A 27,692-nucleotide genomic window follows, 5' to 3' on the forward strand; every position below is an offset into this window, starting at 1 on the left:
AGAGTAAACCGTGTTCAGTTTCAGGAATGTCACTTACTAGGTATGTGTTTTGTTTTCTGCATTTTTTTGGCCCATATTGAAAGCTTACCATTGTTGGGGAGGAAAAGTTTTCCTTTACTCTTCAAGGTTCATCTTGCTGGTCAAAGAATTAAATTGACATGAATAAATTAACAGGAGAAAATCAAACAAAACTTAAATAACACATATGCCTCCTAAAGACAAAAGATGACATTGGGGGTGGGGAGTCAGTTATGGGAAGTCACCAGGAAAAGCACAATACAAAAAAAAAATTAAGGTTGTTATGCAAATTTAAGTGCTTGCCTTCTTCATGGATAAGAGTTTCTATAGGTTTAGAGTCACCCTCTTTTCCTGATATAGGAGACCCCCTTACAAACAAGATTTGTAAATATCATGTAATATCTTATAAAAGGGTATTACTTAGTTTTCAGAGCTTCTCTTCGATCTGCAGTTTCTTAAAAGTAACTAGTTTAAAATGATCAGTGTGCCAAAGAGGCATATTTTAGGGTGGTAAAATTTGCTCACCTGCACCATGTAGGCTAAGTAGCAATTAGTTACTTCATTTTACTGATGCTCAGTTACCTTAATGCTGAAAGAATCTAGTAAGAATGCTAATGATCTTCTAATTCTTAGACAGAGGGCCTTTCTCCTGGACTCTGCTCTGGCCTTCCTCTAGGCTAGCCTTTCTCCATGAAGCAAGGAGGCAAAGGGGCTAAAGGTTCATGTCCACCTGGAGCCCGTGCTTCCTCACTCTATACCACATTCTGGGTATCTGGAACCCTAGAATTAACTACCCAACATCACTGGGCCCCTTGCTAGTGGTTGTGTGGACCTCTTCTTGGGGTCTGTGCTTAGGGCAAACTGCTTTGTAGGAGGTCTACCCTTAGGTCTGAAGGTCACCAAGTCTGTTTGCAGGAGGTGTGGATAACGCATGGATATGTAGGCCTCTGTGTCCACATAATCCATGTGAGGCCCCTGGCAATGCTGGTTGAGCAGCTGGTGGCGGGGAAGAAGAAAGCTGAGCGACAAGCTGGAGGACAGGTTCTCCCAGTGCTGCCCTGTTTAGCAAGAGCCTCTGAGGAGCCCAAGAAATTTAAGTTTGATCTTCAGTTTCTGGATCATAAGAAACATAAAATTTTCAGGTTCAAAACCAAATATGTTGTATTAAACACTTAAGTTACCTTGACTTACAAATTTAATTATTAGACATATGGTATGGGGTCTCCATTTGTTCTCTTAACCTGGATCCTACACATAAATATTAGGTGTGGGTTTGAAAATACCTACCTTAAATATCATGGAACAAATAGGATCTACATATAACAAAATACTATTTCAATTAGGAAAAATCTCCACAAATTTAGGCTATGTTATTACTATGTAGAACCCCGGGATGAGGGGGTTCCCCACCCAGAGCAAGTCCCTTATGAATTTGGTGAGAATGAAGGAGGGGAAGGGCAAGAAGTTGGGAATTAAAGGATTTATTCTCATGGCTCAGCCTCTCCTCCCTCTCACTGGTCAGGATCCCCTCTTGTACCTTTCCCAAATTCTCTCTCTCTCTACAGTCTCACTCCTGCCACCCCCTCCCATACTGGGAGGGACTCTGTGGGTGGGTCCCTGGTGACTAGTGGGTGCCTGACCAACTACCTACCAGGAATAGAGGTGAGGAGAGAACATGGGTTTCCTCTCCACCCCTACTCTGAACTGGCAATAGTGTGACTGACCAGTGGCTCTGCCCCCAGTAAAGCATCCCATAGATGTGCAAACAGGGTACCTATTAAAGCTAGGCAGGAATCTAGTCAGAAAGTTCCATTTTCCCCACCCTATGACACAGTATAAAAATAAATAGTAACAGAAGAAGTACCATGGTAATGAGTGACTTGATACTTACAACCCCAGTACACAGTGCTCTGTAGGAACTCACTGCCACAGACACAATGAAATACATTGAATGTGACAAGCCTTTTCATATTTGCGACTTTGCACATGCTTCCTGAAAAAAGCCATTTCTTCTGTCTTCTTATCCAGATCAATCTCTGTCTATCTGTCATCTGTCATCTGTTGCTACTCTATACAGATGAGGGCATTATAAAGCAGAGAAGTTAAGTGACTTATTCAAAATGAGAGTGACAGAGTTAGTTCTGCTGACACTGAAGGCAGTCCCTTTTTACTCTTCTAGGCTGCTTTAGGAACACGTAGGTAACTGGCTCCAGTCTATCAGTGCAGATGGTGCTCTGAATGGTATCCCTGGAGCTTGGCAGTGAGAAACCTGTAATGACTCAGTAATAAAGACATTACTCAATAGATATTCAGTGTAATTTAAGAGAATATGTACATATGTTCAACTACACTGAATATCTATTGAATAATGTATAATATATATATTATATATATATATATGTATATAAGAGCCTGCTACAAATAAAAGAGCCACCATATATGGGAGCTCCTCAACACTTTTGCAACTAAATAAGCAAATTAACATCTGTTTCTATCATCCTTTCTTTTTGTTACAGTGAAGTTTTTTCTTCTGGCTGAGACAAATTTTCTGTATTCTAAATTTCATACCCTTCCACCTTTATAGGAAGGGTTCTTTACCTTTAACCCCTCCCTCTGAGATTCCTGTTTTCACTTGAATGGGCTTAAGTCTTTCTAAAACAATCAATCTTACCACAATCCCCAGTCCCTTGTTCACGTGCTTACTTCTTGTTAATGTTCAAACTTAAAATCCTTTATACTTACAGTCAACTTTTCTTCACCCCTCACTCACAGATGTCTTTCTAATTTGTCTTCTCCCCTCAATACAACAAAACTGCTCTTGCCATAGTTACTAAAGACCTCCAATTTACTAAATCTAGTGGGTATTTTCCAACCCTCATTTATACTACCTTCAGGTAGCACTCAACATTCCTGGTCAGTCCCACCTTTTGAAATACTGTTTACTCCTGTTTTTCTGGTTTCTCCTTAGTCTCCTTAATTAGCTTATCCTTTTTTATTCCACCTTTGGAAATTCTCCAGGTTCAGTCTTGGTTCCTAAACATTCACATTGTACTCTCAGGGCCTGACTCCTCAAAAGTCAACCACCACCCCATGTATATCCTCAATGAAGAACTCTCTTCTGAGCTTTAAACGTGAATATCCAACTTCCAGTTAGTGTCTCAAACTGAAAATACCTCAAACTGAATTAGAAGATTTACTCCCAAATCTGTTCCTCTTTTAGTGTTCCCTCTTCTCAAATAATGTTACCAACATCCATCTTGTTTGAATCACAAAGATTGGGCTCATCCTCAACAGGTTAAGCTAGGTCTGACCACAGAAGTTTATCTGGGTTCAAAGGCTGATGAGAATGACCAATGTTAAGATTGCCTTTTTCCCTGTTGGTTTACTTTCACACCAGCAGATGACAGTGCAAAGGGTAGCCACAAAAGCAAGAATACAAGTTAACATGTGCAGCTCCCCACTGCCTCGGTAGTAGCTCCCAGAGGCATTCTAAGCTCAGTGGTCACAGGAGAGAGGGGTCTTCATTAGGTCAGGGAAGTGAAAACTCTTGTTTTATCTTTCATGCCATGTTAGGAAGTGTATGTTATTTTGGGTGGAATATATTAGTTAAGGACCTACTCTATTTTTTTATAAGAATATTCTGGCTGTGCCATGGTTTCATATTTCCACTTTCTATTCTTAGTGACCTCCCGCATATTTCCTCCTCTTCCCACATATAATTAATAACTAAGTCAAGATAATTCTATATCTTAAACTACTTTCTGTCTCCAGAACACTCAAACCCAAGTCTGTTATCTCTTTATTGGTCTGTTGTCACTTTCTAAGTTATCTCCCTGCCCGTCCTTCTGTCTATTCTATCTCTTGCCATCCCTACTGTGCTTTTAAAATATACATTATATGATATCATCTTCATGCTTAAAACCTTTTAATGTCTTGCTATTACTCCTTGCAAAAATTAAAAGTTTAAAATTTAGACATTCTTTCTATAGGGTAATTTTTATAATTATATATATTGAATTAGTACTGTTGGGAAATAATCCATATAAATTACATAGTTAAGAATTATAAATGTTACATAATTATAATTTATTTGGGTTAATTACTTGCCCAAGGTTAGCAATAGCACAGGAGGAAAAAATAATTCTATTTGGTTGGGCAAACCTGCTGCTTTCTTTGAGCTACTCTGTGCTTTGTTTTTATAGGAATACATTTTGTTATTGCTAAAGGCAATAGAGAAGAAGACCATACTAATAATTTGGTGGGAAAAGAAAGGCTATTATTCTTGGGCAAAAGGTACATAAAATCAAATGCTAGATTTGTACAGTGGTGTTTAGGTTTTTACAGCTTTTTTTTTTTTTACAGCTGTATTTGAAATTCTGCACCATTGGCATAAATAGGAAAGGAGTGGCCAGCCTGGATATAAAGATGACACTGTATCAGTGGTTGATTGATAGGCAAGTGCAATGAAAAGTGTACCTGACACTCTTCTTTCTTTGTACCTCATATATCTTCTGCTTTTTCAATCCAGAGTTTCCCAGATGACACAGTGTGTCTTTTAAAATGGTCTGTAACATCCTGCACTATCTGGACTCGCCTTAGGCCGATTTCCAAACTCTTTGTCTCTAAACTCCAGCCACACTTTCAATTGTTAAACTCACCAAAGTCTTTTCTGTCCTTGATCCTTTTCTCTTACACTGCTGCTCTGGTGGGGAATGGGAATGTCATTACTTTCCACTTCTCACATTTTCTTCCATCTACCTGCTCCATCAAGCTGATTCCTCCTTGTCCTTTAGGACTTGTCCTGATGGAAGATGTTTTTGACTCCTGTCTTAGTCCGTCCAGGCTACTATCACAGTAATGCTGTAAACTGGTTGGCTCATAAACAACAAATATTTCTCATAGTTTTGGGACTGGGAAGTCCTAAGATCATGGTGCCCATAAATTTGGTGTCTGGTGGGGCCTGCTTCCTCACCAACAGCCGTCTTGGTAACCTCTCCTGGCTGAAGGGGTAAGGAACTCTCTGGGTCCTCTTTTCAGGGTACTAATCCCATTCATGAGGGCTCTGCCCTCAGGACCTCATCACCTCCCCAAAGCCGCACCTTCTGATACTGCTTCCTAAGATGTTAGGGTTCCATCTACAGAGTCAACTTCATGAGGGCACTGACCATAACTGCCTTTTCTTTCTTTTTTTTTTTTTTTTTTCTTTACCTTATATTTCTTGACATAGTACCAAGGCCAGACTGTTGGTAGAAGAAAGAGCCAGTGAAAGGATAGAAGGAAAGAGGCAGGCATGCAGCAGGTTCAGCATATATTTTTTTGTTGTGTATCTTCCTCTGATGTGTATTTTTCAGAACATATACAGTCTTTGGTTATCTCTACCTTGTTATTCTGAGGATTCACATTATGGTCGCTGAGATAATTACTGCTTTATGTAGCAGGCACATAGTTGATGTTTGGAGAAATATGTCTCTCAAGGCATGGAAACATCTAGAACTATGCTGAACAGTATGATAGTCACTAGCTAATGTGGCTTTTGAGCACTTGAAAATGGCTAGTTTGAATTGAGATGTGTTATAATTGTGAAATACACTGTGGATTTTTGAAGACGGCATAAAGAAAAAGAATGTAAAATATTTCATTAATAATTTTTATGTTGCTTATGTATTTTGGCTGTTGAGGTTAAATAAAATGTGTTATTAAAATAATTTCAGTCATTTAGTTTCCTTCCTTAAATGTGACTATTAGAAAAGTTGAAAGTACCTATGTAGCTTGCATTATATTGGAGAACACTAACCGAGGTACAGAACATAGCTTTCTTCCCTTGCTGTTAGACCCTGAGAGAGAGGGAAGCCATTCTGGTGAAATGAGGTAACTGTCTTAAAAAATACACTGCTAGGAACTCTAAGAAGTTCCACTGTAGAGCTTACCAGACAATTAGGGGCTGATGTCCCCAGATTATTTTTATTGTCTCACTATCATAAATAGAATTTCTGAACAAGAACATAATTTTTGTAATGGCATCGTTACCTTCTCTTCTCATAGTTTCATAGTTTAGATTATTTGTTTTGTGAATTTCTCTCTAATAGCCACCAACTTTGTTTCCTCTGCTAGGTTCTAGAATGTGGTTTGCTTTTTCATTTAAGCAAATGAAAATTAATGAAGTTTCAGTCTTTGAAATAGCCTGAGAGATTTCCCAGTGTGAAAGAGAATGTTGAAGTCAACCATAAATAATCTCGCAATCAATACTAAGTTCCAGAACTCTTAATTCCAAGAAGATGCCAGTCCATTAAGCAAACAGATGAAATATGCTTTGCCTAAAGGTGTCTGCAATATAGCCAACTGTAATTCTTAATAATGAGACAAGAGAGGAATGCTTGGGCACCTGGAACTGAAACCACACATCAACTACTTAATTATTAGTGGATATTAATTATTATTGCTTAAAGTTGGAACTGATTTAGTGTTCTTACAGATTTCTGGCACAGCCTTTAATTTAAATCTTGTTATTAATTTCTGGCTATTTTTTTCCCCCAAGCACTCAGCTATAATAGGTCTTTATTATATACCATGGTGGCGTTTGAATCTTCAAATTTGGGTATTTCATGGTACCCAATAACTGAAACATAATAAAATCTTAAGTCAAAAGCCTTATAATTACTGGCAATGTTGATCAAGACCATGTTATAAAATATCTAAAAAAGATCTTGGCAATCCAACTCTTTGAACTGTACATTAGAAAACTGAAAAGTGAAGTGAATTGCCCAAATGACAGAACAAGGACTTGAATTAAACCTTTTGACTCCTAGTCCAGCATTCTGTCAACTGATGTTTGCTGAGAACATGTTGGTGTCAAAGTGTAGTGCTAGAAATTAATATTGTTAAACTTGGTAAATAAGACAGTATCTTAGTATGTGAAATGTAAGAAAAACGCACTATTATTTATTTTGTGTGTGTGTGTGTGATATGTGTGAAACATAGCATTCTGGAAAGTAGGCACTTTGTAGAGTCCATTGCTTTGTTAGATATTTCCAAAAGAACCAGAGCTCTCTCATGTCCTTATAGTTCTTGCTTTTATCCAGATGTTGGGGTACAAAGGGACATTTTTGTCATTTTGCCTTGGTTATCCTCAGAATGCATGTTATGTATTTATTTATTAATGTATTTAATAAATAGTCAAATGCATGTATTTATTACATAGTCAATGAGGAAGGTAGGTATGATTTATTGAAGGTAGGTAGTGTGTTTCTGATTCTGTGGAATTGGGAGAAATATTAAAAATCAACAAGAAAGAAGAAATAAATGTTTTTTATTAAACTAGAATGTAAATTAATGCCAGCCAGAGAATGTTTTTAGAGAACTCTTTTGCCAAAATGCAAATAATGAATCCTTGCTCCTTGCTTTTGGAAATCTTGAATTTAAGTTTACTATAATAATGTTTATTGATAATCTGGCATATACCTGTTTGATTTCTAACTGTGAAAGTAGTTAGGTCCATATCTTTCCATGTTTAGAAAAGCTATTTCAATAGTTCAGAGAAAGAGTTCTGGTTGAATTTGGATGAATGTGTAGTATCAGAAAAGTCATGTTTCCTGCCCTAGGGCTCCATTTGCTCCCTTGTAAAATGAACAAGGGGAATAAGAATAGCTTTCCCAACTGGGGGTTTGCAGTCCTCTATCTCTTTATATGTATTATTTTCCTTAAGACAATCAAATAAATCATTTAAAAATTATTTTTACTTTATGATTTAAAGTGTGGGAACATATAACTAATGAGCTCCCTACCGTACTCCAATCTCCTTGCATAGTACCTGGCCCTGGTAGGCTCTTAGTGACTAAATAAGTAGCCATCTGACACTTAGGAAGGATCAGACAAGTGTGTTCCTGACTTGGTCCTTCAAAGTGTTTCTTGTTTTTGTCCTGTTTGCTTGCACAGTTCTAACTGCAGTGATGGTTTCACATATTACACAGTTTTAATGTTATCCCTGTAACCACTTGTTAAAGGCATAGGAAACATTGTTGAAATGATAAGACTTTGATGATTATAATCTAAGCTGTTACAAAAAGAGTCTGCTTCCCACTTAAAAAGAGGTGGATCTGATGGAGAGAATATAACAACAGCAAAAATGAAACTTCGTAGTTGGGTTCAAAATCAAAGGGGAATTCTCAAGAACCAGAAATAAAGAGGAAATTTACATTCCTAGAGATGTGCAGAAACTGATTTCATGTGCATCAAGGGGGATTTTCAGAATGGGACACAGGTATCAATAGATGGATACTGGCCTTAGCCCTCATGTAGGTACAGGAGATAAGGCCTCAGGCCTGTATTAGGCAGTCAGAACACCTGTAACAGAGACTTATTCTTTCTGAGAAATTGTGAGTTAGAAGAAAACTTCCCACCTGCTATGCAGCTTCATGCCCACCTAAGGTAGTCAGTCGGAAGGGTTGCCTGTGAGGAGGTTAGAAATCTAAACCTGGATCACTTCCGGGGCAAGGGTCCATAGAAAATTGCAAAGTGTTAACAATATCTCCTCCTTAAGCAGGAGTTCCAGTCTGAGGAGTTAACCATAAAAACTTCTCTGCAGTTGGAGAAATGCACAAATTATCATGAGAGGCCAGTGTAAACCCTTTCTGAAGGTTTCACAGTCCAAGGCAGCATGAAAGAACTCCCTCTCAAGAAAAACTCATAGTCCAATAATAGAAACCACATAAGGATAAAGCACAACAAATTGAGGAAGTCATACTTCCGAACTGTAGATGCCAGATCAATCTGAAATAAATTTTAAACCAGAGTACTTTAAATGTTTAATAATTGAAAGAAGCAGAAGCCATAGGAATAGAGCAGTATGGAGAAAAAATAGATTAAAAATATAGGAATAATTATATAGTAATTGCAGGATTAGGAAAGAAAATCTATGCATGAGTTCAAAATTAGGCTATACACAATAGAACAGAAAGTGATTGATTTGGAAATGAAATCAGAGAAATCACTCAGAGTGCTTCTTTGAGATATTGAGAGATGGAAAACATTAAATGAGAGTTTACAAGATACAGAGTATAGAAGAAGATGCAACATGCATTTCCTAGGAGTTTTGTAAAAGGAGAGAGACAATGCCAGGCTACCTGTAATAAAAAAGGTGAAAATAATTTGCAGAGCTGAACAATTCATGTGACCATGTCCCATCAAATTCTTTAAAAATTTCCATCTGAAATTGTTGTAGTAAAACCACATTGTAATGAAGACAGACTGTCTTAAAAGTGGCCAGAGAGAAAAGACAGATTACGAATGAAAGGTGGGCAGAGTCATGTAGACTTGTAATCAGCAATAACCATTGCTAGAAAACAATGAGATAATATTTTCAGAATGAGAGGCAAAATAACCATAATTTGATACAGTATGTCCATTCAACTGCAATTCAAGAGGGAGAGAGAGATGTAAATTCTGGCAAAGACTGAGAAATTTTACTATTGACCCACCCTCCTTATTGGTTCACAACGAGGAGGTTGAATTCCTGAGGGAAGAGGAGCTGAAATGCAATGGTGAGCAAAAAGAGACAGTGAACATGTTGGTATTTGTAATATGTAATTACTGATAAAGATCCTATGATAAATCTTTCATGGGTTTAAAAAGAAGCTAGACCTACTGGACAGTGGTAGAAGTGGGAGGATTTCAGAGTTTTAAGGTGCTTGCATTATTTGGTAGGAGCTTAGTGTTAACAGCTGTACTTGGATTTGGCTAATTTACAAATTTATGTTAAATATTTAAGAGTAACCGCTAAAATAATAGAAATAGAACTGTAATTTCCAAACCAAGATAAGGGGAAAAAATGGGAGGGAGAAAAAGGAAAACTAAATCAATACAACTGAAAGACCATAAGGATAAGTAAAGAAACAAAGAATGAAAAATAAATTGAAAACATGAACTAAGATGACAGAAACAAAAACAACTAAAGCAGAAATTACAATAAATGCAAAATGATTATAGTTGTCTATTAAGGGAGTTTCAGATCAGATGAAAATTCAAAATCCAAATATATATTATTAATACACTAAATGAAATAATCAGATTGCTCAATGGCATGTACAGCATGATTTTTTTTAAGATTTTTTAAATTAAGGTATTATTGATATACACTCTTATGAATGTTTCACATGAAAAACAATGTGGTTACTACATTCATCCATATTATCAAGTCCCCACCCATACCCCATTGCAGTCACTGTCCATCAGTGTAGTAAGATGCCACAGATTCACTATTTGCCTTTCTGTGCTACACTGTTCTCCTATGATCCCCCACACCATGTGTACTAAACATAATACCCCTCAGTCCCTTCTCCCTCCCTCCTCACCTGCCCTCCCACACCCCTCCCCTTTGGTAACCGCTAGTCCCTTGGAGTCTTGAGTCTACTGCGGTTTTCTTCCTTCAGTTTTTTGCTTACACCATGATATTTTTAATGCAAAAATGTACAGTACATGAAATAGCACTATGCATTTTTGTGAATAGATACAGAGGGAATAATGAGCAAAAATATAAATGAGAAGGCTCCATACCTAATTCAGAAATATGTCTAGGTCTGGTTAGGAAAGTGATGGAATGGAATGGAGAAGATGACTAGACTTTTAATTAAGTAAAAAGGATTTGAAACAATTATGGCCAGTGTTAGTATTTGTTAAATGTGGATGGTGAGTTTGTGGATGTTTGAGAGGCAGTGAAGCATTGAAGCCTACACTGCGGTTCTAGAGCCAGACTTGCTGGGCTCAAATTCTGCAAGCCCCTCTACTTATGAAATATTGGACCCTGGGCAACTTAATTTCTTTGTGCCTCAGTCTCACCATCTGTAAAATGAGAATAGTAAGTAAATAATAATCTCAAAGAGCTGTCATAAAGATTGAATGAGTAAATACCATGCATAGAAATGATGTAATCATTCATGGCAAGCACTTACCGAGGGCTGCTGTTTTCTCTGTTTTTTACCTCTTGGGAATATTTCAAGTTAAAAGAGGATTCAAAGTAAGGAGTTAATGAATATGTAGAACTATAGTAAATCAGAAAATTGTAATAAAGGTAATCTTTACCAGAACTTAAATTACTAAAAATCTCAGGTCAAAATTCTGACATGGCACATCAAGAAATTTTGAGAGCCTCAGTTTCCTAATTAAAAGCAAATTTCATGATCATTTTGTCTAATTTGGTTTTCCATGTATGACCATCGAGATGATCCATATGCAGAATGGTTTTTGTGTGAGTACATTCTTGTAAAGAGCTTCATACTTATTCTCTTATCTTGTCATTTAGAAACAAAACAGAGATTCTAAAATTAAACCAACCAGTCTTTTATAGAACAGAGTGCAAAATTTTGAACATCAAATACACAGTGATTTTTTCCCCTATTACTGTTCTGTAACACATAGATAAAAATTAATGTATATTTTAATGTTTAGTTGTTTTTCCAAACAGACATATGGCAGTTTAAAATTTAATTTGTTGACACATAATGCCTTTTCTTACTAGGATGTATCACAGATAAATGGGAAACTGTTGACAATTTTTTAAATAGGTTATGGGTGTTAAAGTCAAGCTGGCCTCCTCTGCAAAGTTTAAGAGGATCTTTAGCCCTGAGTTATGCTTCTTGAATTGGCTAGGAGAGAAGAAGGCTTTTTAAAATTTTTGGTGGGGGGTATATGGGTGTCTGGAATAAGAATGGTTACCTTTGAGAGTATTGTCTTGGCACTCATGTCTGAAACCACTGCTTCATGTCTCTGTGGAAATTTCATCTCTGTATCTGTAGCAGGTCTTCCTTATCAGTCACAGGGGCAGTTCTTTGTACTTCCTTCAAGTTGTTCTGGAGGGCCCCCCAAAAGTGAATTTGGGGGACATTTACAATCTGTATTTACGTCACAGGCTGTACCATCCACATTTGATAAATATATTACTACTTTTCTTTTCTGTATTGTAATATCATTAAGTTAACTGCACTATTATATATATAGTTCATGTACATTGTATTTTAAAATGGAATTTTAACAATACAATATACAGTGTGAGAGATGCAACTTATTAAAAATACTTTCTCCATTTTAAATTCTAATTCATTAAAAATAGCTTGTAAGTGTATCTGTTTCTACTTATGAGTCCCTTCCATTTCTGGAATTCTAAATTTGCAGCCAATACTGTCATTTTATAGATGAAACTCAGATGGAGAGGAAACCAGTTTACTGAATGAGCGTGTTTACCTCCTATGTTGTGTTAGTGGATCATACTAAGTAGTGGGTTATATTGTGATGGTTAAAACTAACATGGTCTCACTCTCATAGATGCAACAGTCTGGAGGGGGAAATGGATATTAAACAAATAAGGAAAAATAACCCAATTGTATTTAGAATCTAAGTGTTATGAAGGGGGAGAACATAGCGTGCTGACAACAGAACGGGAATGTGAACACGAAGGCGGATTTAGATTGGGGGCCTAGGCAAGACCTCTATGAAGGAATATTTAAACTGAGACTTGAAGGACTCAGTCCAGGCAGAGGGAAATGCATGTGCAAGGATCCTTAGGTCTTAAGAGAAAGCAGGCATGTGTGCCAGGAGCTTAGTGAGCTAGGGAGAGCGTAAATTGAGATGATGATGGAATGGTAGGCAGGAACCAGATGGTGCAAAGCTCTCCAGGCCATGCTAAGGGTTTGACATTTTATTGTAAATGAATGGGAAGCTATTAAGGGGTTTAAGTAGGAGAGTGACAAGATCCAATTTGTACTATAAAATACAACCTTCTCTATAGTGTGATGTGAAAGGGAAAAAAGGTGAGTGTTAGTGCAGAAGCTGTTGGAGGAATCCAGCCAGGAGGTGCTGATGGGCTGGACAAAGGGGTGCCAGTAGCTGTGAAGAGGAGCAAACAGCTGAGATCAGATCCCAGAATCTGGATCCACCCGGCCCATGCTTCCCCCTGCACCACACTGCCTGGCCTGAACTTGCCACTGAGCTGAGTTAATAGGCTCTTGGGGTTTCTTTTACAGGAAGTATTATTACCTCTTCAATTCACTCTGGTTGACTCTGCAGAGTTTTCTTGGTGGATGCCGTAAAAAAAGATGATAGACAAAGATCACATTTTACACCGATAGCAATTTCCCTGCAGATAATTTCTTGTTTGTGGTGTATGAGGGAATTCCCCAGGCTTGCCATACTGGATGAACAGATCTCTGAGGTACAAGGGAATTTTAGGACAGGCCCAATGTTGTACAGCCCCTCTGACATTAGGGGCTGTCCTGCCTGCTCTCTCCCAAGTAATGTGTACTGTTCATTTATTCTGGTGCCAGATCATGTGTTTTTGAAAAAGATACCTTGAGATTACCTGAGAAGATTTTTCTATGCCAAATTCTATGGGGATACTTTCATACAGAAGGCCTTTATATACATTGGAGTTTTACATTTTCCCCCCTTTTTTGCAGCAGGAGGCCAAAAGCCATGTCTTCAACTCCAGTTTAGTGTTTGCTGTTCTTTCCTGGTCCCTTGCTTCACAGATTTCTACTGTTTTTATGGGCTCTTCACGGTTAAGGAAGATGAGAGAAGTACAGCATGTTAGACTTCTTCGAGGGACAGCTGATGATTAGCAATGAAAAGTGTAAAGAGCAGAGAGATCTGGCTTCAACACCTGCTCCTGGCATTTATTAGCTGTCTGATTTAGAGCAAGTGACTTAACCTCTGCAAGACTCAGTTTCCTGGTTTATAAAAAAGTCTCAGTGATAGTGCCTACCTTAAATTTTTTCCATGAGAATTTAGAGTAATAATCCATGTAAAATCCCTGAGATGTGGTAAATGCTTGGCAATTGTTATCTGTGAACAAAACTCAGAAGCTACTGCTTCTATGTCTTCCTATTGACTTTAATTCTGTCTGAAAGTCAAGTCAACCATACCAGCATGGCCACCTCCTGGTCATTAGCACACCATTAAGTGTCTTCGTAATTCCTTAGAGCAGCCTTCAGAATCAAGTCCTTTCACATGCAGCAAAGTAAACCTGTACACAAAGAATTTAAATAGCTTTCTAGATACCATACAGGTAGTTTGGGACAAGGTCAGGATACCTCTGGGAGGTATGAAAAATGGCTTTCATTTCTAGGGGCCTAGCGCAGAAGGATCACAGGCAATTACAGAGTGCTGACTCCAGAGGGCTTTCCCCTCTCCCTACTGTTCTGCTTCTGTATCTGTACAGTGAGCCTTGACTTAGATCATCCTCAATGGCTATTCTGGTTCTAAAATCCAAAAATTCTAGGCTTATTTTCATGTTTGCAATACCTTGTGGTTGGCCATCTCCAGAGATCATTCTTCAGTTGCCTGGAAGCCATGTTCATTCCAGGCCTACCTCCCTGGGTGTCGGACTCAGAGAGGCTGACCTGAATCAAACTCCCTTTTATGAATGGAGATCCTTAGAAAGACAAAGAAATAATTGGGCTTCCTGGAAACGCTCACACTAAGCTTCCTTACCCTTACATTCCATGATATTCTACACTTAAACAGGGCTTCTTTAGAAACCCAGTGATAGATTTAGATTTAGGGACAGAGAGGTCACACATTTTTCTAGAAATGAAAGGAGTCTACACATCCTGTCATGCACTAAACACCACCGAGCAGTCAGTCCTCAGGCTGACATCTCTCTACCCTCATCACTACTGCCTACCTAAGGTCCTTATTATATGTGACAGCTCCAGAAGTGACTTCCATGAGTACGTACCACCCACTGTAATTCATCCTTTCCTACTGTCCCCTGATTTGGCTTTCTATTATACTGTCTTCATAATTTATCCCCAGACTTAAAATGCCTCAGTGTGTCCCCATTGCCTAATGCAGTGGCACCTGATGCTTCTCCTTTTTGAAGTGGGTGGGGCAAGACAATCCTTTGGCATGAGGAAAGAAACTATTTTAATTTCTGTTTGTGTTTAATACTGGTCTCATTTAAACACTTCAGTTTTGATTTATGATATACACATAATTTTTGGAAAAGGCCATACTTGTAACTTATAAATAATAAATATACATACATGGAGGCTATACATTTAAAATGTTTTATAGATGGGAATGTATGACCAAAGAGTTTGGAGATCTTGGTTTAAAGAATAAATAAAACATACTAACTTTGCTTAAGGAACCTCAAGTGTCCTGGACCCATATTTCCCTTCTGCTGTCACCTCCAGCCACTGCATATACTCCCTTATTTCCCCACACCCTGACTGCAGTCATCTGTGCCCAGACCGTGGACATGCTCAGCTCCTGCAAAATCCCCTGGACTGTTCAAGTCTAAGGCTCAAATGTTGCTTCATCTTTGAAGCCTTTCCTAACTGCCTCTTGTCCCGGAACCCACCATCCCAGGCAAAAACAGCGTCCCTCTCTGTGCTTCCATGGCATTCCGTTTGTTCCTCTATGACAGCGCTTTTCATGCTCACTGCTCTAATGATTAGTTGTGTTTATGCTTCCCTAATGAGGCCACGGGTGTCTTCAAGGCAGGACTTACATCTTATTCTTCCTTGTACCTAGTGTCTAGATCATGTTGGAAGTCAATAAATGGTGGTTGTGTTATTTTAACTTTACTAGAGTGTCTTATAGAGAAGAATCTGGGAGGAAAGGGGCTAGGAAAGGGGCTAATGGTATGAGGAACAAAACTGGCTCAGTGCAGAAATGCCATCCCCTTGACATTTCACTTCCTGGCTCAGTTTTCCCGCCCTGCCTCTCCTGTTTTCCCCAGCTCTCACTGCTTGAGTGATGAGGGTACTCTGGAAAAGCCTGGCCTTTTTTTCTGTTTAGCTTTGAAGCAGCATGAAGGTCAAGGATCACCCATCTCAAGGTCACTTGATTCGTGTTGAAGTGTGCAGCAACTCGGAGCTTTGGAGACTGTGCATTTTATGGGGACACCATTGCGTTTGTCAGACTGTTTGACTGTGTTCAGTGTGGGGGTGCCGAGATTGAAATTGGAGAGAAATGCACTAAAGGCCGGAGGCATTATACAAAAAGGCTGCTAACAGCTTTCTCCAAATGACATACTTCTCTGAAAGTCACAGGTGACAACAAAAAAATCCCACATGAAACTGATTTTCTTTCTTTCAGCATGCAAACATTCCTCACCTACCCTGTGCCTGGCAGCTTGTACGGTGCTGCTGGGACAAAGTGATGAATAATTCCAGGCCCCTGCCCTTGAGGAGCTCACTGTTCAGCAGCAGACAGATGGCTGAGCACACAGCTGTAACCGTGGGATGGGGGAGTCCTCTCCTAATTCTGTGCCGGGCAGCTCTGCACAGGGAGAGATTAATTTTGCCCCAGGGTGTCAGGGAAGGCCTTGTGCAAGACAGCTGAGCCCAGAAGGAGGAAGAGTTCTGGGCAGAGGAGAAAGGCAGGGGTTGTGCATTTCAGGCTGAGGGAACTACATCAGCTAGAGTCTAGAGCAACAGTGGCTACATTATCTCTGTAAAGTCTGTGAGTCAGTATTTTAGGCTCTGCAGGCTATAGAGTCTCTGTTTCATCTAGTTACCTCTGTTGTAGCATGAAAGTAGCCATGGGCACATGTGTGAATGAATGGATATGGCTGTGTTCCATTTAGGCTATTTTGCATTTGCTGTTCCCTGTGCCTGGAATGTGCTCTCAGGGCTCTTTTGTGAGGTCATCCTCGGTGGCTTGCTGTTTCTCTTCATCGGGTCTCAGTGATGTCATCTTCTGACCACTCTGTGCACAATAACCTCGTGTGTCTCCCATACGCTCTGTCTTTTTTCATTGCTTTGTTTTGCATATGGCACCTGTACTAGCTCTATTCTGTGTTCATTGTTTACCTGTTCACACTGTCTTTCCTACTGGAATGTAAGCTTCTTGTCCTATTCTCTGTTATACTCAGTGGTGTGCAGGGGCACCATTGTGCTCATCTCTTCCCAGCTCCAACTCTGCAGTCAGTGGTGTCACTAGTACTTTTTAATTAGCCTGGGTGGGAATATTTACACTGAGGAAATCAGCCCCATGGAAATTAGGTTCTGGATTTTTTTTTTTTGAGTGCTGGTTTAATAGCATACCTCCAGTTATCTCAGTGCTTTGAAGAATAACCCCCAGTGCTCAATAAATTCTTGTTTTTTGAATGAAATGTGCCATTAGTATTTGTTGATTGGGGCACTTACAGATACAGAGTCCTCTTGAAATTATTAGTACTTCACAGGGATTTCATGATCCTTAGGAAGGTAACTGCTCATGGCGTATGTCACCTTCACTTGAGGACTGGGGACAGACCGTGACTGTGTTTCCCCCACAGAGCAGATGCTGCTGGGCCATGAGGATATGTCTTCGGCATCATGTGTTCGGTTTTGCAAGGGGCTCCTTCCACTGTGTCCACTGCAGTCTGCTGAGTGAGGGCCCTTAGGCCTGTGTCTCTTTATTACTAAGCCACATGTATTTTTAACGAATTCCCACAGCTCAGTGTGGTTGTAATTCTTGCAGTGTATTCAAAAGCCCAGATAAGTTATTTCCTCTTCCAGATGTCTTACTGTATCCCATTTCTGATTTGTCTTGGACTTTGAGTTATGGTATATGAATGTGCCCCAGCCTATCCCCTTTAGCTGTGATTGGTCAGAATTGTATCTGTTTATCAACAATTTCTACCCCTAATAGTCTAATTTTGAAATCTGCCACAGTATGAGGCCCCAAAAGCACTTAACAAGAATCACATTTAACAGCCTCTTCAATCTCAGCTCCTTTAAATGACAACACTAAACCTTAATACTGAGGGCCCATTTGTTAAACCTACAGGGACTGATTAAAAAACCCCATCAAATTACTCTACAATCCATGTTTAACATTCTCAAAGAACTTTGCATTTTCAGGATGCCTGATAAACAGTCTTTGTTATTCCCTGTCCCCTGCACACACTAAGCAACAGAAGAGGCAGCTTGTATTTAGAGGGCCATCTGCCTTGTGCCCAAGCCTCCCAGGAGTTGGAGAGAACCTTGCATTGTCATGCACAGTACCCTAGCTTTTGGAGACACCCAGGTCATTCACAGCTGTTCTGACCCATAGTTATTCTGCTTCTCCTGTTTGCTCTGTCCAGTGATAGAAAAATCACTCTTTCCATGGGCAGCCTGTTCTTTCTTTAAATACAATTTACAGAAAGTACTTTTTTTTATCTTCTTCCCTCTAACTTTCACCCATTAGCCCAAGATCCATCCCTGTGGAGCTGCTCAGAACAAACTGGCATCTTCTTACTTCCGTCTGCTCTCCAGAAAGTGGGGACAGCTCTCACGTCCCCTGAGTGCTCCCTTCTCCAGGCTGCACTGTACTGTTCATTCGGCTGTTCTAAGCATGACAGTCCTTTGTACTCTCTTTATTTGGCTCCCTTTCCTTGGGACATGTTCCAGTTTTGCCAGCAGCCTTCTGAACCTGAACGAACAGTGCTGGAGAGGGGCTAGGTCCACGGATTTTAAACTCGATCTACCTCTTCATTTATGATTTCTGTAACCTTGAGTAAGTGATGTAGTTTCTCTCAATTTTGATAATCGCATATGAAAAATGAGAAAAAGTACTTTATACATTCAGTTGTTGTGAGTACTAAATAAAACCAGTAATTATCATCAGGGGAGTACCTGGTAGAAGGCAGATGGGTTCAAAACATGGCCATTGGTATCACAACAAGCACTATTAACTGTCTGGATATGGCTTCTATAGCAAGGTTTGAATCACTCATATTTTTCATTTTAAATTGGAGTTTACATGGGGGCGCTTTCTCCAAGTTTGGGTGCCAATGTTGAATAGGCTGGTCTGCTTTTCAGAGAGTGAAGGACACTGTTCATTCAGTTCGTTCAGTTCTTCAGGAGAGCAGTTCTTGTCCTAACCCATCTGTGTGGCAGCTGGGTGACTCTGGACAGGACATTTTCCTTTTGAGCCTCAGTGGTTCTTTTGAAATCTTTGATGTTGATGAAGGAAGGTGTTGGGTTCTCAGGTTCCTTTCCAATTCTAAAATTAATTTTATTTTCTGAAGTTAGTGTTCATCCTGCAATGTATGATCTGGCCCCATAGTTTTGACTCCATTCTGGGTTCCCATTGTGTTTCTAGGTAACTGCTACATAGCACTACACTTTAAGTCAGCAGGAATATCTAGATAGCTCTTTCAGGTCTCAGCATTTCTTAGTGGCTTTGAGTTTAAACCTTCTGTTGAAGTTGCTCTATCGTCCTTAAGAGAAGTGTGTTGAATGTGAATTCCTTTTCTTTACCTTTTTTTTCTCACCCAACCCCTTTGAAGATGAAATTTCTAACTTGCTTTTGTGGTAATTGTTAATAATCTTTTTATTTTTAACGGTCTACATTTATAGACAACTTAAGGTAGTGCAAAGAGTTCCCATATATCCTACACACGATTTCCCATATTAACATCTTACATTAGTTTGTTATAATTATAGTACTGATTCTTTCTGATTAACTAAAGTCCATACTTTATTCAGATTTCCTAGTTTTTACCTAAGGTTCTTTTTCAGTTCCAGAATCCCACCCAGAATTCCTTATTTCATTTAGTTATCATGTCTCCATAGACTCCTCTTAGCTGTGACATTTTCTCAGACTTTCCTTGTTTTTGATGACCTTGGCAGTTTTGAAGGGTACTAGTCTGCTATTCTGTAGAATGTCTTTTTGTTGGGATTTATGTTTTTCTCATGTTTATCCTGGGGTTCTGGGTTTTGGGGAGGAAAATCAAAGAGGCAAAGTATCATTCTCATCTCATCATAGCAAGGGTAACTATTATTAGATTGTTACTGGCTGAGATGCTTTTTTTCCCAGGATCGTGTCTTAGAGGCAAGGAGGAATGAAGCCAGCAGGTAAAAGTACGGAGCAACCGGCAAAGCTTTTAATAAGGAGTGAAAAGAAAGGAGAATCTGCTAATCAGGCGGGGCTCCGAGGAAGGATTCTGTCTGAGCTGTAGTGTCTAGAGTTTATATATCTTCCGGAAAGGAGAAAGTCCCGCCCCACAGAGCTAATAGAGAACCGAACTAAGGACATTACAACTCACTCCAGATTGGCTGAAAGTACAATGCTTCATTTGCATAGGTTATAACCAATCAGAGCTGAGCTGTATCTATCTAAGGTATATCTAACTAAGCTGAATTGGATTGGAGCTTTTTGAAACTTAAAGGGCTGTGAAACTTTCAGGAGCCTTGAAACTATCTGCCTGCCTCCCACCATCACCCGCCTCAGCATGAGTTATTATTGTTGATGTTGCCCTTGATCACCTGGCTGGGGTAGTGTTTTGTTTGTCAGGTTTTCTGCTATAATGTTACCCCACCCAGTTTCATTTTATACTCTTGGATGCAAGTCATTATGCACAACCAGTGTAACTTTATTTTTTATTCATCTAACTGTCCTTGAAGGTATTTCTGATGGCTGTTGTCTTTTCTCCACTAGTTATTTAGGGGTCCAGCATTCTTCTGTTTTATTGAGACCCCCTAGGGCTTTGTCACTGAGATCCAGACAGTGTTAAGGAAAATAGAACATGGAGGAGAATGTTTGCTTGTCAAAGTCTCAGCCTGAAAATGGTACTCATCACTTCCATTTAGATTCCATATGACACTCATTCATCTGCCAAACCTAACTGCAAGGGAGGCTAGGACATATGGTCTAGCTGGGTGCCCAGGAAATAGGGGAAATGGATTTGGAAGAAAAGCTTAGCAGTATTTGCTACATTACTTTAGAGTACAAAAGTTAACAAACCAAATCCCTGCCACCCCTCCATCCATCATTTCATAAAAAAAGAGAAAAATAATGGAAGAACAGTATCTTTGAATCAAGGAAAGTCATATAAACTGAAAAAAAATTCACTTAATAAAAACTTATTCCATGAATCCTATTTTTTCTTAATTTTACTCTTGTCCTGTGTACATTTGTTGAGAGTGGGCAGTTGTGTGTGTCAGCATTTGAAAACCTCTGCCATACATTGTGTCTATTCCAGATTATGCATCATTCCCAGAGTCCCCCATGCTGTTTTCTGCCTCTATCCATTGTTTGTCTTCTTGGAATGCCACTCCTGAGCTTTTTGCCTATGAAAATGCTACTCTTCAAGGGACAGATGAGGTGCCTTTACCCAACCTCAAGGCAGAATTAGTCCCTTGCTCCCTGCTGCCATCATGTCACTCTGTTGCTATCCTTCATGTAACAGCTATCCCACATTAGTATTATATGTAAATATAATATTTATTATATTATATATCACATAATACAGTAAAACATACCATATGTCACATAGTATATATACATAATACATACAGTATAACATACTATATGTCACATAGTATATACAGTATATAGGATAATATAGTTTATATCACATAGTATATATAGTATAATACATATTATATATTATACCATTCTACTGAGTGCTTCCTGGAGGCAGCACAGGTTTTATTCATCTCTTAGATTCCCTGAGCATGGTCTGACAAATAAAAAGCATGTTTGTTGAATGTACCCAGGATGCTAGATGTGCCAAAATGTGGGTTTCATTTTTTTTAACCTCTTTCTGTAAAATAACACAAAACATGTTCTCCCCGATCCCCATCAACTATAAAAGTGATCCTCACTATGATAGCCCAGCATTCGTGAAGGAGTGGTCTTGAGCTGCAAAGAGTTGGAAAGGTTTGATAGATGGTAATCAGGATACATGCCTGTGGGGGGGCTGTACTACTTTCTGTGACACACCCATTCATTCAATAGATGGTCAGGTCTCCTTCAAAATATCTATAATGCAAGACATTGGCTTTTGTAGGTTATCACATGATTAAAACTCAGGCTCTAAGCTTATTCTAGCACTGCTCCTGGGCAGTGGGGGATGGTATAAAAGCCTGATGCTCATTATCCTGATCAGGAGTTACCATCCTGACTTCCCAGGGCCCCAACAGGGAGATAGCTTCACCATAGCAAAAGAAATGTTTAATTACTTCTCAGCTACAGAAAGAGGAACAGAAAAAAACAAACAATCATTTGTAGGCATTAGTGACTCAGATGCCATGCATCTCATTACCAAGCAAAACATGACCTCTTAAAGTGACCCTATCAAGCTTATTAGAAATAAAATATGAATTGTCAGACAGTTGTCCCTTTGCTTCTATTCTTTTCTCTATTTTCAGCCCACTGTTAACTTTAGTGACTTTACAAGCCCAATTAATATTTTATGAAAAAGAAATCAGGAGATGCAGAGTCTGTTCTCAGAATGCTCTTCTACCTGATGCCGCAACTCAGCTTTCGTAGTTGAAAAACTTGACCTTAGCTAAGATTTATTTTCTTACAGGGTTTTCCAATTCATACTCTCATGTGTATTTATTCATTTGAAATTCTCAGTAAGTATAGTTGGTGTAGAAATTATTTTTCCCATTGTACAGATGTGAAAACCGACTCTCAGATGCTGAATTACTTCTCAGGACTATGTGGCAATTGTGATTCAAAGCTGGGTCTTCTGACTACACATCTAGAGCTGAGAATGCCTCATCAGCACCTGTCTGTCAGCCAGTTAGCCTCATGGCAGAGGCATACATGTTCTTTTTATTTCCCTTTTTATTTCAATTATAGAAGTGATTCTCATTTATTATAGCCAAGCCTTCGAGGATGAGGTGATCTTGAGCTGAGCCTGGAAGTTTGGTAGGATTTGACAGATGGTAAATAGGGGTACAGGATTTTATTTTGCAGTGAGGTTAGGTAGCTACGTGCTCCTCCAACATGTCTTTGGGATGTCAGATTGGATAGGCCGATGGAAGCAACTCCTCGAAGATTAACCCATCCCTTGGTTTCTGCCACCACACTGGGAAGAGGATTCTAATGTGCTGCAAGTTAGTAAAGACTCACAGAAGGGACCTAAAGATCACTTAGTTTAAATTACAGATTATTAATGATAAGGAAATTAAGGCCCCCAAATCAAATAAATTACATTTATTTAACTCACAAATATAACACATACTTATCAATCAGAATGCCAGTTTCCAGTTCAGTCTTTTTCATAACCCTGTTACCTCATTTCCAACTTTCTTGGCATCTTTTCTCTTCCTCAGGATTGCTTCGAGGAAGACATGTTTATATAGGCATTGCCTCATATTCCTGAATATGTGTGATGAAGTCCCATGGGCAAAAGTCTAGCCATAACCATGTTATAGGGAGTGATCCATTCCCAAAGAGTTAAGTGCATGGAAGTCTTAACTAGAATTCCTATTTAGATCTAAACATCAATAAATATATCATTTTCACAGAGTACCTAACATATTGCCTGACCAAAAAAAGAAATTCAGAATAAATAGTGGTTAAACAAATGGGTGAAGGAATGAAATTGACTGTCAGTTGAAATTCAGTGGTTTGCCTTTTGAGGATAGCACTTTGCTACATCAACAATCATATGATTTCCATCTTTGCCTCAATTTTTATCACCAGAAGCAGAATTTTTCTTTTTCTACTCATTTTTATGAAATAATTAGGGCTAAAATGCACTGAATAGTCTGATTTTTGTCCAACACAAAGTAGAGACAAAGATAGTGGTGATGCCATAGAAAATAGATCGTTGCTGGCAGCCAGCACCGCAATGTGAAAGCTTTAGATAGTTATGTTCGTTGGTATATGAAAATCCTAATGTAGTATACAGGCTTCTATTTGTTGGTGTTAGTTTGTAGGGAGTTTTAAAAACCCAAGGACCACTTCTAGTTTAAAATACTTAGAAAAATACATATGGATTTTTTTCTGTCTTTTTTTTTTGTACTAGAAAAATGACTTTCGTAGTACTGGAACTTCTTTCTGGTGAGGTATTCACTGCAGCTCAAAACTGTTTTCACATACTTACCAGTGACATCTCATGGGCATGGGGCTTTGGTTTTTTCCTGTAGTTCTCATCCCAGCCACTCTTTCTGGCTGAAATTGATTAGAATTTTAAAACCTATGAGTTTCTGATGAATAGTTGATATTCAGAAGAAATAGAAGTCTTACTGGGCCAGGTTATGACTGCTGGAAGCTTAGGAATTACAGTCGCAGTTTTCTCTAAACAGTGATTCTGGACTGGGACCATAAACTTGGTGGCATCCTGCAGTCAGGCACTAGATGCATGAAGGGGAGAAAGAATTCACTTTTTAGCACACCTCTGTATTTTCCTAATCATAGTTAGGTTTTACTTATTTACATTCGGTTTACTGCTGCCTAATGTTATGGTTCTGCCTCTAGAAGGAAAAAAAAAAGTAAAGACATTTTACTAAAATACCCCCTTTCCAAATACTTATTTCAGTATTTAAGCCATGGCATTTTTGCATTACTTAGAGAATGTTCTTGACAATTTGCAAGGGTGCATTTTTATAAACAAATAAAAACTTGAATAATCATTTCGTTTTTTTTTTTCAGAACCCCAGCTGAAAGGAATTGTGACAAGGTTATTCAGCCAGCAGGGATATTTCCTGCAGATGCACCCAGATGGTACCATTGACGGGACCAAGGACGAAAACAGTGACTACAGTAAGGAACATTAGCTTCTTGCAATCCAATTACAATAAAATATATGGCCCAGTGTATCCTAGGCTGAAGGCAAGGCAAGGCTGCCTTTTGATGGACTTTAATTTCTAGTAAGCTGGTGCCTTTTGCTTTATCATTCTTGCTATGATTCTTTTAAGAAAGATGGTAAGGCAGAGAGGCTATGTACTAAATGAGAAGATAGAAGGCTTGAAGGAATGTTGGTCAATGGACAAGAATATCCTCCCTTTCCAGTGTTTGTGGTCAGATGATGATAAGTACTCATAGGAACAAGGCAGAACTTCAGCACAAGATAGTGTTTTGATCCTAGAACCAAATAGTAAACATGTTACAATAATTCTCAGAATGTCATTTCTGGCAGACCAAAATTACTTCTTCAGGTAAATATTGAATACATACATGCATAAATTACATTATTTTAATTTGAGGACAAAATTATTGATTTTAAAAGAAAAATATATTAAAATCTGATGCTTATAATATGATAATAAAGACTAGTAGACTTGAAATTTTGTTTATGATGTTTTAAATAAAATGTCAAATATTAAAAGATTATTTAAAAAATCCTTGGAAATAGTTTTTAACTAATTTAACTACAGAGTTGACAAGTTTAATAACTAAATAAAATTGACAAGCTGTGAGAATACATTTACATTTCAGACAAAAATTGAATATAAACCTCAGAGCCAAGAATGATCACTCTCATCATATCTTTTAGTTTCTGCATAATTATATATAAACCCCAGGGGGAGAATTTGCGTTATACTAAAATTATGCTATGTTGTTTCCTAGTTTGTCTGTAATCACTTCTAGATCTTTAGTGTCTAGCACATAGTAAATGCTCATTAAATACACATCCCTTTGAGTTATCTTCTCATTGATACGACTTTATGATCGACTGACAATCCACCAACTGCCTAAGGTAATCTAAGAAGCCTGATAATATATGGTAAAATATCTTTAAATTAAAAATTAAGATTTGAGAAAAGATCTATAATCCGTAAAGTGTGAAAATGCCCTTGCCCACCCTTCTTAATTGTTCTTTGTTCATTTAATATTACACATTACAAAATATGAATTACAATAAAGAAAAGACATGTATACAGAATTTCATTGCAGTTTCCTGCAAAGTAGTTGATTAGCTTATTGTGCTTTGCATTTTTGTTTGTTTCTGGGAACCCATTCTTTAAATGATTCACTCTTTCAACTGAATACAGAAGAAAGGCGATGCTTTTCTCTCTGTGTAGGATTTTCACTTATTGCATCTGTACTTGAATGTAGATTTAGTGAAGCTGGAAGTATAGATGGAAAGAATCAGAGAGATTGCTTAGCTTGTCACCTGTTCTATCTCTGAGGTATCCCTTGATCTCACTTTCTTTTTCTATGACATGACATTGTCTGGAGATGATGAAATTAATATCCTCTGTCAGCACCATTCACCCAAATTAAAAAAAAATTTTAAGTTGATGAAGATAGATTTAGTTCTCGAGTAAGCCAAAAAGCAATGCTCAGTTCCACATGATGTAGCTGTGCCCCAGACAGCTTTGCTGCAGAGGCCTGACATTTATCGTGGGGCAGCGGGAGAAGGGCAGGGGTGAGAGGGTGCAGTCGACCGACACAAATCCTTGCTTCATTGTTTCTAGGAAAAACTGCTTTCTCTGCTGATACTGGTGCAATGGCTAGTATATATGCATACTTACATTTATATACTTATGCTTATATACATATGCTTCTATATATATGCTTCTATATATATATGATAAAAGTACATATAAACATAATGGCATTATGCATAACACAAACACACATACACACACATACACTGAGGGTGAAACATTTTGTCAGATACTTTTAGAAACTCTGAATTCACAAATTTAAAATATTTTTTGTTGAAATAAACTACTGTACACGCTTTTTGATATATTGATGTTAAAGGCAGTTTCAATGTACAAAATAATAACACTAGGATAAATTCATCTGGATATGCAACCCCTAAAATTTAGTTAAAAATATGAATACATTTGAACACCTGTGTGCTCTTTCTGTGGAGTCCTGCTCTTTCAGTGCCAGACATAACAACTGTCCTGAACTGGGCATTTCTTATTTCCATGCAGTTTAAAAAATAGACGTTTTCATATATGTATACTTCAATATTCATAATATTGTTTTACCTGTTTTTAACGTTATTGTAAGTGAGAGCATTACTGTATATAACTTTTATGTACATTTCCTCCTCCTCAATATTATGATTATGAGGTGCATATATGGTGATATATTTCCTTTATATCATTTTGGTGAAGTATTCCATTGCATGAACATGCCCAAATATATTTATCCTTTCTCTTATTTGTGGATAATTATCACTTCTATTTCAAGGATATTGTAAACAGTACTGTTAAGATATTTCATATAGATGTTGAAGAGACCTCCCTTGACCATCCTTTATAAAATTACACTGTTTCCCATCTTGGCCCTCTCTATTATGATACCCCACTTTTTTTCTATTCATAGCTCCTGTGACCACCTGACATATACCGTTGCTGTTTATTCATTTATGTATTTTTGATCTTTTTCTCAGCAGAATGTAAGTTCCATGAGAGAAGACATTTTTGTTTTGATCTTTGATGTATCTTTAGAACTGAGAATGTTCGCTAGTACAGAGGAAGTGGTCAACAAAAATGGAATGAATGAATGAATGTTTTCTTATGCAAATGTGCAAAAGATTCTCTAGGTAATTGGGTAAATAAATACTCTACCCACCCAACCATTTTTTTAACTTTTTTCTTTTGAAATAATTTTAGACTTTAGAAAAATTATAAAGTAATACAGAGAATTCTGTGTACTCTTTCCTCTGCTTCCTACTAGTACCATTTTATATAATAGTAGTACAGTTACCAAAACCAGGAAATTAACACTGGTATGATACCATTAACTGAGCTGTAGACTTTATTCAGATGTCACCAGTTTTTCTACTAATGTACTTTCTTCTGATTCCCCCTCCCCAGTTTTCATTGAAAAAATCTCCAATGAAAACAATAATTTTTATTTATACTTTTTTCGAAGTGGGGACTGGATAAGGGTAAAAATGTCAGAGAAGAATTTAAACTCTACTCATGTTTTTTTAAATAGAAAATTATAAACCTCTAAGATGTTAAAATGCCTTTTCTTTCTCTACTTTGTGAGGGCAATAG

At 38.1% G+C, this 27,692-nt stretch overlaps 1 protein-coding gene across 4 annotated transcripts in view; it reads left to right on the top strand.

Moving 5' to 3' along the window:
* Nucleotides 1–27,692, top strand: part of FGF12 (fibroblast growth factor 12) — a 536,490-nt gene that overhangs the window by 310,415 nt on the left and 198,383 nt on the right. For all 4 annotated transcript variants that reach the window (XM_037024241.2, XM_017672439.3, XM_037024243.2 and 1 more), the window contains one exon: nt 24,376–24,486. In XM_037024241.2, coding sequence (XP_036880136.1) covers nt 24,376–24,486 — 111 coding nt within the window. The remainder of the gene's footprint in view (nt 1–24,375; nt 24,487–27,692) is intronic.

Source organism: Manis javanica, chromosome 3, assembly GCF_040802235.1.
Source record: "Manis javanica isolate MJ-LG chromosome 3, MJ_LKY, whole genome shotgun sequence".
Taxonomy (NCBI): domain Eukaryota; kingdom Metazoa; phylum Chordata; class Mammalia; order Pholidota; family Manidae; genus Manis; species Manis javanica.